General features: G+C 33.9%; 1 protein-coding gene across 1 annotated transcript; it reads right to left on the reverse strand.

The window, feature by feature from the left end:
* Nucleotides 1-9,055: 9,055 nt before the first annotated feature.
* On the reverse strand, nt 9,056-14,209 carry LOC126763973 (uncharacterized). Its single transcript, XM_050481750.1, has 8 exons — nt 14,164-14,209; nt 12,183-12,215; nt 10,165-10,238; nt 10,016-10,114; nt 9,883-9,950; nt 9,604-9,816; nt 9,385-9,538; nt 9,056-9,327 (listed from the first exon to the last, which is right to left on the reverse strand). Exons 3-8 carry the CDS (start codon nt 10,235-10,237, stop codon nt 9,212-9,214), a joined length of 723 nt encoding a protein of 240 aa, XP_050337707.1. The 5' UTR covers nt 10,238; nt 12,183-12,215; nt 14,164-14,209; the 3' UTR covers nt 9,056-9,211.
* Nucleotides 14,210-15,959: the final 1,750 nt, after the last annotated feature.

The raw sequence follows: 15,959 nt of genomic DNA on the forward strand, positions 1-15,959 counted from the left end.
TCCGCAATCGATGACGATGGAGAAGACGTTATAATGCCAGACCATGAAGAAGTTCGAATAGCAATTACTTGTCTGAAGAACAACAAGGCGGTGGGGTCCGATGGATTACCGGCCGAGTTATTCAAACACGGCGGCGAAGAACTGATGAGCAAGGCATGCACCAGCTTCTTTGCAAAATATGGTCGGATGAAAGCATGCACAACGATTGGAATTTAAGTGTGCTCTGCCCAATCCACAAAAAGGTAAGACCCACAATCCGCGCCAATAGGCCTCCTCAACATCGCTTATAAGGTTCTATTGAACGTATTGTGTGAAAGATTAAAGCCCACCGTCAACAAACTTACTGAATCTTATCAGTGTGGCTTTAGGCCTGGAAATGGTGACACAAAGGCTTGTGAAAAGATGATCGACACTCACCACTTCTTCGCCGATTACAAAGCTGCTTTCAACAGCACAATAAAGAGCTTCCTTTATGTCACTATGTCTGAATTTCGTATTCCCGCAAAACTAATACGGCTGTGTAAGCTGACGTTGAGCCATACCGAAAGTTCCATCAGGATCGGGTCATCGATTCTGAACGATGTTTCAGACAAGGCTAATCTCAATCGGGCGAATTCTTCAATATACGGCTGGAGAATAATTCGAGCAGTAGAACTGAGTAGAGACTTCTACAAGAGTGTACAACTGCTGGCATACGCCGGTGATATTGATTTCGTTAAGCCGACGATACTACTTAACGATAGTAATATAACTACTGCCTAGTAGCACATTTATCCTAGGGCTGAATGCGAATGCCTCGTCTTCGATGTGTTTAGTAAGATATCCCGGTTAAGAGCCTCCACTGCGACACTTATCAATCAGGCAGCAAATAGGGCTTTCTGTGTTAGGTAGAAGATTAAGGGAGAATGGGGATTGAGTGATCATATTATGATTCAAATTATAGTTACTGCTCAATCCCCTCCCTTGAGGTATGAGAGTCCATTGCGGCGATGGCGTTTTTTCCCAGGTCCGAAGTGCAGGGACCTCAAACACATGAGTGAAAAAGTGTTAGGGTTGTTCCTCTCCTAGAGGCCCCTGATAAGATCGGGAGCGATCCTCGATCTTATCGGGCCATCAGTTTATTTCCAATTCTTGAAAAAGTGCAGGAAGAGTTATGTGGTCGGAGAGGCAGTATGGGTTCAAGAAAGGACGCAGTATAGAAGATGCATGATTTTATGCTCAGAATGTCCTTGGCATTTTTGTTGACTTCAAGGGGGCGCTTGATTACTTAAGCTGGGATCGAGTGGTGCAACGTCTGGAGGAGCTTGGCTATCGGAAAATCACTCTTTGGCGGAGTTAGTTTTCTGTCAGAAAGGCCTCTCTAGTCGGCTTGAATGAGAGTGGATGTGTTTCACTCCACACTTGGCGAATGTGAAGGAGCTACTGCAGGCAACCGTAAGCAAAATACGACGCATTTTGAGGTGTGATTGGTGTCTCGGACGTTGTGCTGTTCGCTTCATATATAGTGGCTTGTTTGTGGTTTGTGGGAAGCAGCCAACAAAGAAGAAGTTCAGGGTAATTGTCCGGTTGAAACACCCGTGGCTTTTTTTCAATGGCAAAATAGTAAGCATAAGTGGGAAAGAACAAATTAAAAAAATATATATCATAAGATCAACTGCAGACGATACCTATGGTTGGCAGCTAAGATTTCAAGAAACTCAACAAGGATAATTCAATAAAAATATTACCAAATATTCATTTCCTACGATTGGACGCGAAACATGTTTAATCTGTTATACTACTCAGCCAGGATGACGGTCGCGTGCTTCCTTATGTTCCAAATCGAAATCGTTAAAGGAAAACTACTTTTTACCAAAATCTTATACCCCGATCAATCTATAATAACAACCCTTAACTCTTACGGTAATCATTGACGTAGAAAGTAGATTCAACAACGTTACTGCGGTTGTACTGATTTCAACCATCTCTTCTTTTGACATTCATCAGAACCTGCTGGCCTAGTAAACATACATATTGAGAGCAGGGTTTCCTAAGCCTTTCAAATGTGGAACTCCTGCAGAAGAACCATTGCCTTAAAGTGAAGTTTACAACTCCACATGATCTATTGGCTCTACACAATTGTCCTCCGCCTCTTACTTACTTGCTTGTTGGGCATAACGGGTGGCATGAAAAGTTTTATAGGTTATCCTCAACATCCGGCCAATACACATACAAGTGAAGTATGAGACAATGCATACGGCCAGCCGGCTAATGATTTTAGGTCATAGAAGCGAGACTCTGCGTCACTACGGACATGTTATCATCATCGACCATGTTACTGAACTCGGTCTAAGCTAGCAATGTGACCAAGAAAATGATAGAAATTAAACACATCAAATTCATTCCCCAGTAAAGAAGATTGTATTGCCAATCTTTTTGTAGTAAATGTACACAAAACGTACCTTTTTATAACTCGTCAACTCTCAGAGCAGTTTACACAGTAACATGAAAATTTTTATATCTACATATATATATAAAAATCCATGCCACTTTCTTTGTAATTTCATCACTCAAAAACGGCTGAACCGATTTGGCTGATTTTTTTTTTGTTGTATTTGTTATTATTAGGAGAAGGTTCTTATGTAAGAAAAAATTACGAAAGTTTCCGGAAAACCCCTAAAAACAGCCCTTTTCTTTTTCCCATACAAACGTTTTATTTTGTATGTATATACATAGTATGTATCTTCATGAAATCAGAAGTTGTTCGCTGTGGATCTGGAAAGGGTGAGACATAAAAAAACCATATACTTTTCATAAGGAAAAGTCGAAAAATTGGAAATTTCCAAAAAGTGACTTTTCATACAATTCTTTATTGTTTTGTTTTTCAATATTTTGATTTGTAAATTATTTGAATCGTTCAATTTCGGTCGCTTGCTTTTTTATTCCGGCTATTTAAAAGAATAATTATTGAAAATTATTCAGTGAAAACTTTATGTGTGTTTCAAACGAAGTGATCATATAAGAAATTATTTTAAAGAAAATGCCGGCACGTCCAAAATCAAACACAGGTCGACGTACTCGAAATGCTCGGGGCGTGTTGTCACAAAGAGTATCACAAAGTGCAGTGCGACGTCAACGAAATAGATTTGAAGAAGCTCATCATGCAAGAAATCCAGCAAGACCTACGCGAATACGACGTCGTGTTTTGGAAGATATGTTCCTTGCTGCATTTGACTACGACCCTTTAATCGACTATAATGTTCATGGATATATTGGAATGATGGATGTTATATGCCCACATTGTGAAGCGGCTAAATTCTCGGGTGAAACGGCTGGAATGTGTTGCGCTAACGGGAAAGTAAAATTGCCGGAATTTGAACCGCCTACTGGAACATTACAATTAATACAAATCCTAAATAGAAAAATTATATATATATGTATATCAAATAATAAGCATTTTTTCAAAATTTGAATATTTCATTTCTTCAAAAAAAAAAACCTCACTTCTATATATCTATATATGTATGTATATAAAAGAAAGTTGTTGTTAGTTACACAATTTATAACTGAAGAAGAGCTAAACCGATTTGGCTGCAAATTGGTGGGGAGGTAGCTTAGAACCAGGGTAAGGACGTAGGATACCTTTTGTCTCTTTATGTAAAAATTTAATACAACTCATAAATACTAAAATTATATTTCAAATCATAAGCATTTTTTCAAAATTTGAATACTTCATTTCTTCCAAAAAAAAGCAATAAAAAAACCTCACTTCTATATATCTATATATGTATGTACATATATAAAAAAAAGTTGTTGTTAGTTACACCATTTATAACTGAAGAAGAGCTAAACCGATTTGGCTGAAAATTGGTGGGGAGGTAGCTTAGAACCAGGGTAAGGACGTAGGATACCTTTTATCTATTTATGTCAAAATTTAATACAACTCATACATACTAAAATTATATTTCAAATAATAAGCATTTGTTCAAAACTCATATTTGCAGGAATCATTTGAATATATGCCTACAATTTTATACAGATTCTTCTTCAAAAATAATACAATTTCTAAGTATGTATTTGTAATAGTAGAAAGGAACTGCAGCTAAATACACAGTTCAATGGATTATAACTGGCTCAGTAATCAGTCCTTGAGTATGTATTATACAACATGCATTCGAAAAGAATGATGTCATAACCTTTCAATCCGACTTTTTCGTCTTTCCACGTCTAAGAACCGGTTCATCATATGCAGTTCACTAGAATGACAGTCGACACACACCGACGCAAAAATTCGGTTTTATTACGTTTAAAGAGCGCTCAAATACTTCTCAGAATCAGTTATTCGTTGTTTTCATTGGATTATGAACTTGTGAGGCACCCACTTTGCATATTGCTTTCGAATCTTTAGAGCATCTTTGTCCTCGGTGCTCAATTCGCCTGTTTCCAGCTTAGAAAATATCTTTTCAACGGCGGATCTCCCTGAGTCCAAATTAAACAGTATTTTCCATCCAAAAGCAATGCTTTATTAACAACCGAAATGCTTTATGATCCATTTTTTCGTAAACTAACACAAGTTGCTTCACAAAAATGCTACATCGCATTAACAAATAGTTATTATCCAACTAATAGAAATCATATAGATGGTAATAGTAGTATTATCTATGTATCAGCCACAGTGAAGCGTGGACGGGTCCTCTAGTAGGTACATATATCTTAATAAAGTTTTTTGTGGTTTCTGCCATAATTTAAACCAGCGAAAGGTAAGAAGATTCCAAAAGGAAAGCAAAAATTATCGAAAGCTCTAGATGGTGGCCGCCAGCGTAAGCCTATCCAACAGTGGAAAGAGAAGAGCATCGTGTGGCGTAGACGTCAATTTTAATATAAAGGTTTAACGTAATTTAGCCCACTATGGCCTGTGCATATACAGAGAATACAAATGCTTAAATTGGACTTAGAGGTGAAACTCTTACTTTCAGCTGAAAATGACCTTTTGTGCAACTGTCATTTCGGTACTTTATTATTATCGTAAGCGTGTTTTATTTAAAAATATATATAATTTTTTTATGAAATAAAATAAAAAAACGTATACTTTTCATTAAAAACGCATTCACATTGTGACAGAAAAGTACCCGGGAATAGTAAAAAAACAGCAAAGTATTTAATTATTCATAAATATTTTTTTTGTCGCCTTCAAAGTAAACCCCCCCAGATATAAAACATTTATGCCACCGTTTTTTTCAGCTCTCGAAACACTTTTCTTAAGCACTTTTTGGGACGGCCTTCAGTTTCTTCAACGAATTTTGTTTTATTTCTTCCATCGACTGAAGACGGGTGCAATCCGATGATTGTTGACTTGCTTGCATCAAACTCATAAACCCATGGCAGTTATATGCCGTCCATTAATGTGAGATCGGAATTCGCACGATCAATCATGTTAAAATTGACCTGTTTACAGGACTTTTTTTGAAAAAGCTTTACCTCTATTGGAACAAGTCGAGCGAGAACGCATTTTATACCCAAAATCACTCGAACTGATTCGCGAGGGATGTCAAACTCTTTAGCTATCTCTAAAACACTTGACGATTTTCAAGCTCCACATATTTTACCTTTCATCAGTTGAAGGAGTCGAAGGTTGTCCAGAACGAGGCATCTCTTCAACGATCTCTCGGATGTCTTTGAAGGCTTTGTACCACGCGTAGGCTTGTATTTTTGATAAAACTGTATCATCGTCAGTCTTTTTCAACATTTGCAACGATTCCGCACACGAAATTTGGTTAGAAATACAAAATGTTAGACAAATATTTGTTCGATATGTTTAATTTAGCAAACTAAATTTTTTTGAAATATCCATTACTTCATCGTTTACGATCTATTGCATTTTCGTGGGAAAAACTGGTTTTCGTCCATGTAAAAACTTTCAAATTTCGTCGCTAAATTGTTGAGAATGGTAAGTTTTAAATAGATTTTATAATTTCTATTTAAATTATAAAGATTTGTTACAGTTTTTTGTTAAGAATGTGTACAGAGGTGCGCTAATTCACTAGTCATGCACAATAGTCATTCTCAATAAATTGACCCAATCAGCCGTTCATACGGATATATCACTAGATTCTGCAATGGATGCTTACTTGGCCTTGCACATTTCGGTATTGGATATTTGCATTTTGTGTCATCGTGCAATCTTGCAAGGGCAAGAGAATCCCCCAATTGATACTGAAAAATGGAAAAGAAAAAATACAAACAAATAAATTTGTGAGTTGTCAGTGAAAACTCATCGAAAACACACATTGTCGGTCCGAACGACTTAGATTCCACAACCCACAAATGTGTTTCAAGATATTTTCATTGTCAAAATTGCGGCAAAACGATCTTCGCTCTTTTTTAATATTCAGAAAAATACTTCAACAATTTTTTTTTACAAAATTTATTATAAAAGGCAAAGAGTTGTACACTCCCAATGTAATAATCTGAATAACAATGAAAAATATTAATTTTTAGTCGAATACTCTTCAGTCTTTGAATTTGTCTTATATCGGCTATGTTCGTAAATGCATCATGACGCGCATCATGACGATTGCATAACAAACAGAACGTTCAGAAATGCAATATTGCAACACTGCAATAATCAAGCGTTCAAAAAAGTAACACTTCTATCAACTGTCATACATAATTTCTATCAAAAAATTGTTTACTGCATTTAACTACTATGTCTGACGAAAAGTAAGTGCAAATCTGTTTTATTTTAATTTTTGTATTGGAATTTAGTTAAATTATGTTGATAATAATTGTATAAATTAATATTTTTAAATTTTTAGTGAAAATCTCAGTAATGCGGAGACGCAGTTATTGCTGAGAGTACGGTTGAATATGTCCTCGGGAAACGACTTTATTGTTTTAATAAATGATTTGTTTTTAGGTATTTTTCTTTTTAAAGACAAACATTTGTACCTACAAATTTTTCTTTTTGACTACAATACCCTTCTTTTTCTTAAATTTAAAGAAAATCTATCATTTCATTGCTCACAAATTTCGTCTAGTGTTAGATTCAGCAAAATTTCCATTTTAGTACTATACGCGTTCAAAAATGCAAACAAATGTATCTGCAAATTGTCAAAAATTGTATAAGAAGTATCAAACGTCAAACTTGCAGTGTTGCTACTGTTGCTTATGCTGCAAGTCATGATGCATTTACGAACATAGCCATCTTTTGGCTTATATCTTTCTTAAAAATAGTGATAGAACTTAAAGATGCACTTTTCTAACTTTGATCGCTGCAAAATCACATATCATATCATTGTAATTTAAAGTTAAAGCAGTTTCACATACTATTGAGAGAATCGCAAAATTGGACAATCTACTCTGACCCATGGTCGATCTCAAGTAAGATTTGATCAATTTAAGTTTGGTAAAAGATTTTTCACAAGATGCAACTGATACAGGTATACTGAGTAGTATTCTTAAAGCTGTCGCTAACGTCTTGTAGGCTTCCAGTCCCATTGAAGAAATGTATAATAAAACTTTTTCTGACGAATATCCAATTTGTTCTTCGTTTTTCTTCGCTCTCTTTAATAAAAGTAGGACGTCTTGGATGTCACTGTATAAATCTTCGTTATCCAAGTCATCTGGATAGGATTCGGAAAGTTGCTGGCATTTTTCTTTAATTTTGACGAGTTTGTCATTGTATGAGTCTCTGGTTAGTTCTATAATTTGTTCAAAATCACAAAGAAAACCAAAACGGTCATTAAGCTTTCCAAATTTGTGAAACGGGTGGATATTTTCATTGATAGCTTATCCAGAATTTCGATCTTACAGCGACGCATTTCTTCTTCTGAATTCCATCCAGCATTTTCAGATAGAGTAAACGAAAAAGACGAGAAAAAGCTAAGCATTGTGAATTGAATGTCGTGTGTGTAATTAAAATTTGTAATATTACAGAAATCATTTGGATCATTTGGCTGCGTATAACAAAGACGCACCATTCAATTAGCCGCATCACCGGCGATTTGGAGGACGAGCATTACGTGGAGCTCGCTATTAGTTTAAGTAAATATTTGATTATTTTGATGTTATTATTAAATAAAGAGAAATAATAAAAAAAAACTGAGTTTTATTTAAAAGAATTGAATTTTCTAGAAGTAACAAATGGGTAACAAATAATTTTGTTACTGCTTATTCCTACTAACATGTTTATATGTTATAAGTAGCAAACTGATAACCAAAATAATAACACTAACAGATATACGGGTAACAAATACTTTTTGTTATCCATAACACATAGGTAAGCTATGCGCTAACAAAAGAACTTGTTACCCGTAACATACTGTGAAGACATTTGCTAACAAATGTGTGTATTCTGTTAGAACAAGGCAGCATGCGATATTTGCCATTGGTTAGAGCAAGATAACCATTGAACATTAAATAGCTATGTGTTACTTTTTTCCCACTCTCTGAACAAAAGTAACAAATATTTTAACGAATGCAAAAGTGAACAATAACAACCCTGCAAGACGGGTAGTTGTTAGCAAACGTGTAAACGAGTTGTTATTGTTCACTTTTGCATTCGTTAAAATATTTGTTACTTTTGTTCAGAGAGTGGGAAAAAAGTAACACATACCTATTTAATGTTCAATGGTTATCTCGCTCTAACCAATGGCAAATATCGCATGCTGCCTTGTTCTAACAGAATACACACATTTGTTAGCAAATGTCTTCACAGTATGTTACGGGTAACAAATTCTTTTGTTAGCGCAAAGCTTACCTATGTATTATGGATAACAAAAAGTATTTGTTACCCGAATATCTGTTAGTGTTATTATTTTGGTTATCAGTTTGTTACCTTTAACATGTAATCATGTTAGCAGGAACAAGCATTTCTGTTACCCATTTGTTACTTCTAGCAAATTCAATTATTTTAAATAAAAGTCATTTTTTTAAATTATTTTGCTTTATTTAATAATAAAATCAAAATCAGATATTAATTAAATTAATAATATGATTATTATTGCATTCGGTAGAAAAATTATATACAAGTTATTTGAGTTTAAAAATTATAATTGTAAAAATTCATATTTTTAAAAGTAAAATTAGACACTTCAACTTAGAACTAATATATACAACTTAAAACTAATATGTACAACTTAAAACTTATATTTACAACTTAAAACTAATATGTACAACTTAAAACTAATATTTACAACTTAACACTAATATATATAAGTAATAATAATAAAACTTATATTAGTTTAGCCCTTAGTTTATGTTTCTTCTGTTTATAACGATTGTGGCTTAAGGCCACAAATCTCCGGAGCTCCCCACATATACTGCTTTTATCCTTGTCAGGAAATATATCTAAAATTAAACGTAATAAGTTAAGGCATTCAAATATATACCAGTAAAAAAACTTACCAAAAACTAACCCTACGCACTTTAGTTTTAGTAGGGGTTTCTTCTCCTTGCGCCCCTCTAAATTGTAATGGTACATTACATCGTCTGAAAACAAACCACGAAGTACGCTGTCCACACTGCCTTTTGCGCCCTTTGATTTCAATATTAGCCGCATCTGTAAAAAAAAAATTACAGTAAATTATATTACAATCGCATAATATTTAAAAACGAAATATTTACCATAGCATCCGTGCTTTCCTTTTGGGAAAGTTTGTCTTCCACGAAGCGCACGTGCTCTTCCGATGACATGGGCAGTTTCGAAGCGAGCTCCACGTAATGCTCGTCCTCCAAATCACCGGTGATGCGGCTAATTGAATGGTGCGTCTTTGCCGCAATGACGCGGCATTCGCGCAATAATTTACTGTGCGCCTGCACCTCGGCCTTCTCTGGCATCTAAAAAATTAAAATATAAAAATTAGCTTCTGTTTTAATTTGGTACTGTAATACTGCGTTACTTACTTTGTCTGTTAGGGACTTCTCAATGGCAGTGAGACGGGTCTCAATAGCATCCAGCTTCTGGATTATATCTGAAAAACATAAATGTATTTTTATAAAACAAATACTAATATATTTATATATTAATACATTATACCTGCATGGCCGCCAGACGATGGTGACGGTACCACAATTTCTGATAGTTTTGCTGGAGGAGCGCAAACGAGATTGTAAGAATTTGGTTTAAACACTTTATCTGTAAAAAAATATTATTAAAAAATGAAAAATATTTATGTTAAATGCAACCTCTTTGGGGGCCCAAAGGTTGTGAGCATTCCACTTCGGAATCGATTTCTTCTACGAGGTAATCGAAATTCATTCTATGAAAAATCATAAAAAAGGTGATGAATGAGTGGAATTAAAAGAATTTTATCATCTATAGGTATGGAAAAATACTTATATTTAATATCTAACCTACTTAAAACTACCTCATTTTCTGAAACTTTACCTACAAGTATGCCTAAATCTGCAGAAGCAATTGGCTCTTGAAAATAATCGTAAGTCTCAGAAAAAAGAAGGCCTATAAAAACATCGCCCTCTATTTTTTCGCCAATGAGTTTTATCGGCCCTGTTTTCTCTGAATAACAAAAGCTATCCTTATCTTTTTTAAAATCTAACGAAAATACCCCAAATTTTGAAACTTTGCTAGAAGCTGCATACATATTCTTTCTCTCATAATATCTATTTTTTAATTGCTGCAATACTTTATCCGGCTTTTTTATCATTTTCTTCAATGTTTGCATATAATTCTCAAACTTATATGCGGAGAAATTATCAATCGCGCCAAACCGTCTTACGCAGTCAGTTAAATGTAATAAGCCGTGTACATTAAAACTGATTAGGTGTTCGCCGTGTATACTTGAAAACAAATTAACAAATTCTTGCAAAATTTTGTCAGCTACATTTAATTGGTGTTCTTCTGACTGCTCATATGAAAGAAGTCGAATTCCGACATGAAGCAAAAGAAAATGATAGTACAGGCATTCATCAATGCAGTCTTTTAAAACAAATATACCTGTATATAGCAAAAACTGTCGGAACTCTGTTGATTTCCAATTGCTTATTTCATTAAAGTCACGCACTATTCGACAAAACTCGGACGGTACATATTTTGCCAAATAACGCAGCTTCTCATTCATTACGGAAATATTTCCTTTAGAAATAAGCAATTTTAATAATTTTTTCATTACACCTAAGTCTACTAAATGCATTGGTTCCAAAGGAAACTGTGAAACCATATTAAAATTTGCAGATTCTAATATAATTTCTTTCTCCCTATACTCTAATCTATGATGTTCCCCATCTCTCCTAATTCTAAAACTTTCATCAGTTCGCGCTGATCCTACATTGGTTGAAAAACTAACTCTCCCTTTTAGATAACGACTTGAGCATACACATTTTGGACAACAATTTTTCCCTGTATGAGAGATAACTCCAGTCACAAAGGCGCGAGCAGGTGAATCACAGGTAAAGGACCTAATATCGAACTGTTTTATTAACTGATTTCTACCTACTTTCAGTCCGTTTGCTCTAAGAAGACCTACCTCATTACAAAAATCTCTAAGGAAATCTTCAGGGTTATTTGGTTTGCTTCTTCCTTGGAAGCAGGCAATTAAAAACGGACTAACATGAGGATAATTGGCTATTGAACCCATGACAGGCCACAGACAATTTTTTGACGACTTTGTTAATTGCAGTCCGTCTATTCCAACGTCAATATCCACCTTTTCGTAATTTTCTAAGAAGTCAAATTCTTGAGAATTTAAGTTTTCTTCTATTCCAAAATACAAAAACTCTCCACCTGGTATGGCTTCAACGCAAACTTTTTCTCGCATTGTTCCGAGGAGGGTTTTCGCTGATAATGGCAAGCCATTAACACCAACTTTATCTAAAGTTTGAAGCAGGTCAGTGAGAGCATTTTGAGAAATATTATTTCTAATTGCCTACGCCTTCAATTCGACCACTTTATCGGACTGGTCCTCAACCTCCTCAACACATTGAAAATCTTCTTCAAACAAATACCTACTATTGGTTTCGTTATCGCTATCATAAAAATCCTCAAACCTATTACCACTTGCTCTGCTGGTGCTTGGTTCATTATCACTAATCCCTAACTCTAACCTATCGAAACTATCATTTGAAACCTCTTGAACAGATTCATTCAGTCTTCGAAATTTTGCCACCGTAGCTTCAAATTTCGATTTTTCCTTGCTCAAGAGGTTTGAAAAGGTTTTCTTGTTCATTTTTTAAAACTAAAACTTAACTGATTGATAGGAATCAAATATCCACGTCGAAAACTAAAAAAAAAAATATTATATAATTATTATATAAAATTAAAAATATTAAGTGGTCGTTTAATTAAAAAATATAATATAGCAACAAATATTACTTTGATAAAGATTTTTGATTTTTAAATTTTTTACATTTACACATGTATGTATGTACAGTGTCGGACAAAACTCATTGGACTAACACGAGTGTCTCATATATTCCGTCATAACTTTTTACATAGATGCATTAAAAGAATAATTTTTTTTGCAAAAGAAAGATCGCATATTCTACATTAAGAAACAATGAAATTTTATTTTTCAATTTTTATGTAAGATTTATAAATTATAACAGAAGGGAAAAAAGCAAAAAATTCGTGCGACATAACTCATTGGACTAACACTTTGTATATCGTTATTTCGACTTCCAATGAATTAATTTGCCGTTATCTGGCGGGGAAAGAATTTTGCAGGTAATTATAATTATAAATCGTAGATCACTCATCTCCGAATTGTTTATTTTAATGAGAACGGGTGTGTTGTGAAATATTTAAACTTTTCCCGAATAATGCTACTAAAAAATTATTTTAGTTAAAAATGGTTTTGAAAACACATTCAGCTGAACTTAAATTATTAATTTTAAGGGAATTCTCAAAAAATGTGCGGTAAAGGAGCTTTGCAAAAATTATTCTCTGGGGAAATCAACTGTTTCTGCTATTTTACGCAAGAACAAAGCTGAAGAAACCGTTACAAAACTTAATATTGGAGGACGTCCTAGAGTGAATTCGGTAAAGGATGACATGCGAATAGTGGGCGAGTTTAAAAAATATCCAAAGATATCAGCAAAAAAAGTTGTAGATAGCTTACAACTTAGAGTAAGTATGCGTACAGTACAACGACGCGCCGGTGATGCTGGTCTTTTTAGCTTCCGTGCTGCGAAAAAACCATAAAGTATTTCCAAAAAAATCGGTTAGCACATTTGGACTTTTAGAAATGCATATCAATTGGTCTTTAGAGCAATGGAAGTCGATATTGTTTTCAGATGAGTCCAAATTTAATTTGCAGATCTCAGATGGAATGACAGGTGTACGAAGACCAACAGGAAAGCGTTTATACGTCGACATTTGCAGGGTGCAGCAAAGCATGGTGGGAGTAATATAATGGTGTGGAGATGCTTTTCTGGTCAAGGAGTAGGACCTATTTACAGAATAGAAGGGAATATGGACGGGTTCCAATATAAAAATATACTGCAAACCCAAATGTTACTTCACGCTATCCAAAAAATGCAGCCTGATTGGCAGTTTCATCATGACAATGACCCCAGACACACCCTCAAAGTTGTGAAGGATTGCTTTTTGGAATAATAAGTTTATATTATGAGATGGTTCGACCAGTCTCCTGATATGAACCCGATTGAAAACTTATGGAAAATTGTCAACAGGCAAATTAACAGGGAACAGGTTCACGGTTATAAAAACAAGCTATTTGATGCCTTAAAACGAGCCTGGAATGGAGTAAATGACACACATATTAGTAATTTAATTTCATCTTTGCTTAAAAGATATGCTGTAATCAAAAGAAATAACGGCTACTCAGTAAAATATTAAATTAAAACTAATTTATTTTCGTATTTAGCTAAAGTCCAATGAGTTATGTCGCACGAATTTTTCACTTTTTTCCATTCTACTATAATTTATAAATCTTACATGAAAGTTGAAAAATAAAATTTCATTGTTTCTTAATATAGAATATGTGATCTCTCTTTTGCAAAAAAAAATATTCTTCTAATGCATCTATGTAAAAAGTTATGACGGAATATATGAGACACTCGTGTTAGTCCAATGAGTTTTGTCCGACACTGTATATACATATATATGTAGATATAAAGTACAAATTACATATTTCACAAAAATGCACAATCTATAGCAACTTTTTGAAATAAATATGCACTATTTAGCTTTACTAATTTAAAACTTACTCTCTTATTTGTTTGTTGTACCCAATATATTTGAATCCTCCAAATGTTTTCTGTAATATTAAAATTTTTAATTATACACACAACATTCAATTCACAATGCTTACCTTTTTCTCCTAGTTAAGCCTTTTAGTTTCTCTATACAAAAGAAATTAATAATATACATATGTATGTATAAATAATAGAAATTAATTATAAAGTATCAAATTATCAAGTAACGAACTTACCTCTTTAAAATCCAAAATAAACTGCGCTTTTCGTTTTCTTCTTCTTGAAAAATTGGGCATTCGTCTCTCCTATTCTAGCAAGTTAATATTACAATATGTTTAGAATGTCGATAGTTTTTCTCTATCTTACTTATGTACGTATTCTCCCATTCAATTGAAAATTCCAGAAAATGTAACAGTGTTAGTGAACAGCTGAAAATGTTTCAATGTGTTTGTGCAATCTGTTACCTCCGTCTTGCAGGGAAGCCGCTTACACGTTTGCTAACAGCTACCTGTCTTGCAGGGTAGCCACTCTCAATCAATAATGCCATACCGCGCAAATATATTTTTATTTGATGATTTCTTATATTTTTGAAAATATGTGTTCCCTTTCTATAGCGCGTATTATTATTTTAATACATTTCCAGAAGCAACTTAGATTTTCAAAATTTAACAGAACAATTATAGAAAAAAAACCTCAATTCTTTGAATATTTTGATAAAACAACCAAACTGAAAATATCACAAATATTAATATATATTTATATATATATATATATTTTGTTAAAGTTTATAATTTAAATGTAGAAACGTTTTTGTTCGGAAGAATCGTTTATTCAGAATGAAAAATAAATTTTCTTTATAAGACAAATCACAAGAAGTATACAATGATTAGAATATAATAATACAACAAGTAGTTTGTGTTGCAAGTACTTTCAACACTCCTCCTCAACACAATATTAACTGCAACAGTAACAGCCCAAATATGTTTATGTATTATTCTAATCCCAAAAGTTTAACAAATTTATGATGATTACATTTTTCTAAGTTTTTCGTTAGTATATCGGCAACCATCTCATTTGTTGGAACGTAATGAATTGAAATTTGTCTACTATTTAAAACTTCGCGTATATGATGATATTTTATATCAATATGCTTGCTGCGGGAGTGATATACAGGATTCTTAATTAATTGTTGTGCCCCCAAATTATCGCCGTTGATTTTTATAGGATTATTCGTTGGATCAATCCCGATTTCTTGCATAAGTTTTCTTATATATGTGGCTTCTTTTGCTGCTGCGGACATCGCCATGTATTCCGCTTCTGTACTGCTGAGTGCAACTGTGTTTTGTTTCTTAGATTGCCAAGAGAATACGCTACCTGCCAAAAGGAAAGCATATCCCGTATAAGACTTTCTGTCCGTAGCGTCGCTTCCCCAATCAGCATCTGCATAGCCTTCAATCGACTTTCCTGTTTTTAAATAATGCAATTTATAATCACATGTTTTATTTAAATATCGTAATATATGTTTGGCTCCTGTCTCGTGTTCGATGTGTGGATCTTTATTACGCTGTGATAATTTAGAAACAGCGTGTAAAATATCGGGTCTTGTTAAAATTGCTAAATACATAAGCGAACCAATAAGTGACTGATATTTCGTTTGATCAACTTTCTTGCAATTTTCGTTGTTGCATTTAACTTGAAATTTAGGTTCAAGTGGAGTTAAAACTGGCCTACAATTAATCATATCATATTGCTTTAAAAGTTCATTGATATAATTAGATTGGCTGACTGTAATTGCTCCAGTTTCCCCT

The sequence above is a fragment of the Bactrocera neohumeralis genome, unplaced genomic scaffold (assembly GCF_024586455.1).
Source record: "Bactrocera neohumeralis isolate Rockhampton unplaced genomic scaffold, APGP_CSIRO_Bneo_wtdbg2-racon-allhic-juicebox.fasta_v2 cluster09, whole genome shotgun sequence".
NCBI lineage: Eukaryota > Metazoa > Arthropoda > Insecta > Diptera > Tephritidae > Bactrocera > Bactrocera neohumeralis.

Coding starts and splice junctions, on each gene's coding strand:
- LOC126763973 (XM_050481750.1), bottom strand. CDS start 10,237: ATGAATTTCGATTACCTCGTAGAAGAAATCGATTCCGAAGTGGAATGC. Junction 9,951..10,015: donor ATCGTCTGGCGGCCATGCAG/GTATAATGTATT, acceptor TATGTTTTTCAG/ATATAATCCAGAAGCTGGAT. Junction 9,539..9,603: donor AGGAAAGCACGGATGCTATG/GTAAATATTTCG, acceptor TTTTTTTTACAG/ATGCGGCTAATATTGAAATC.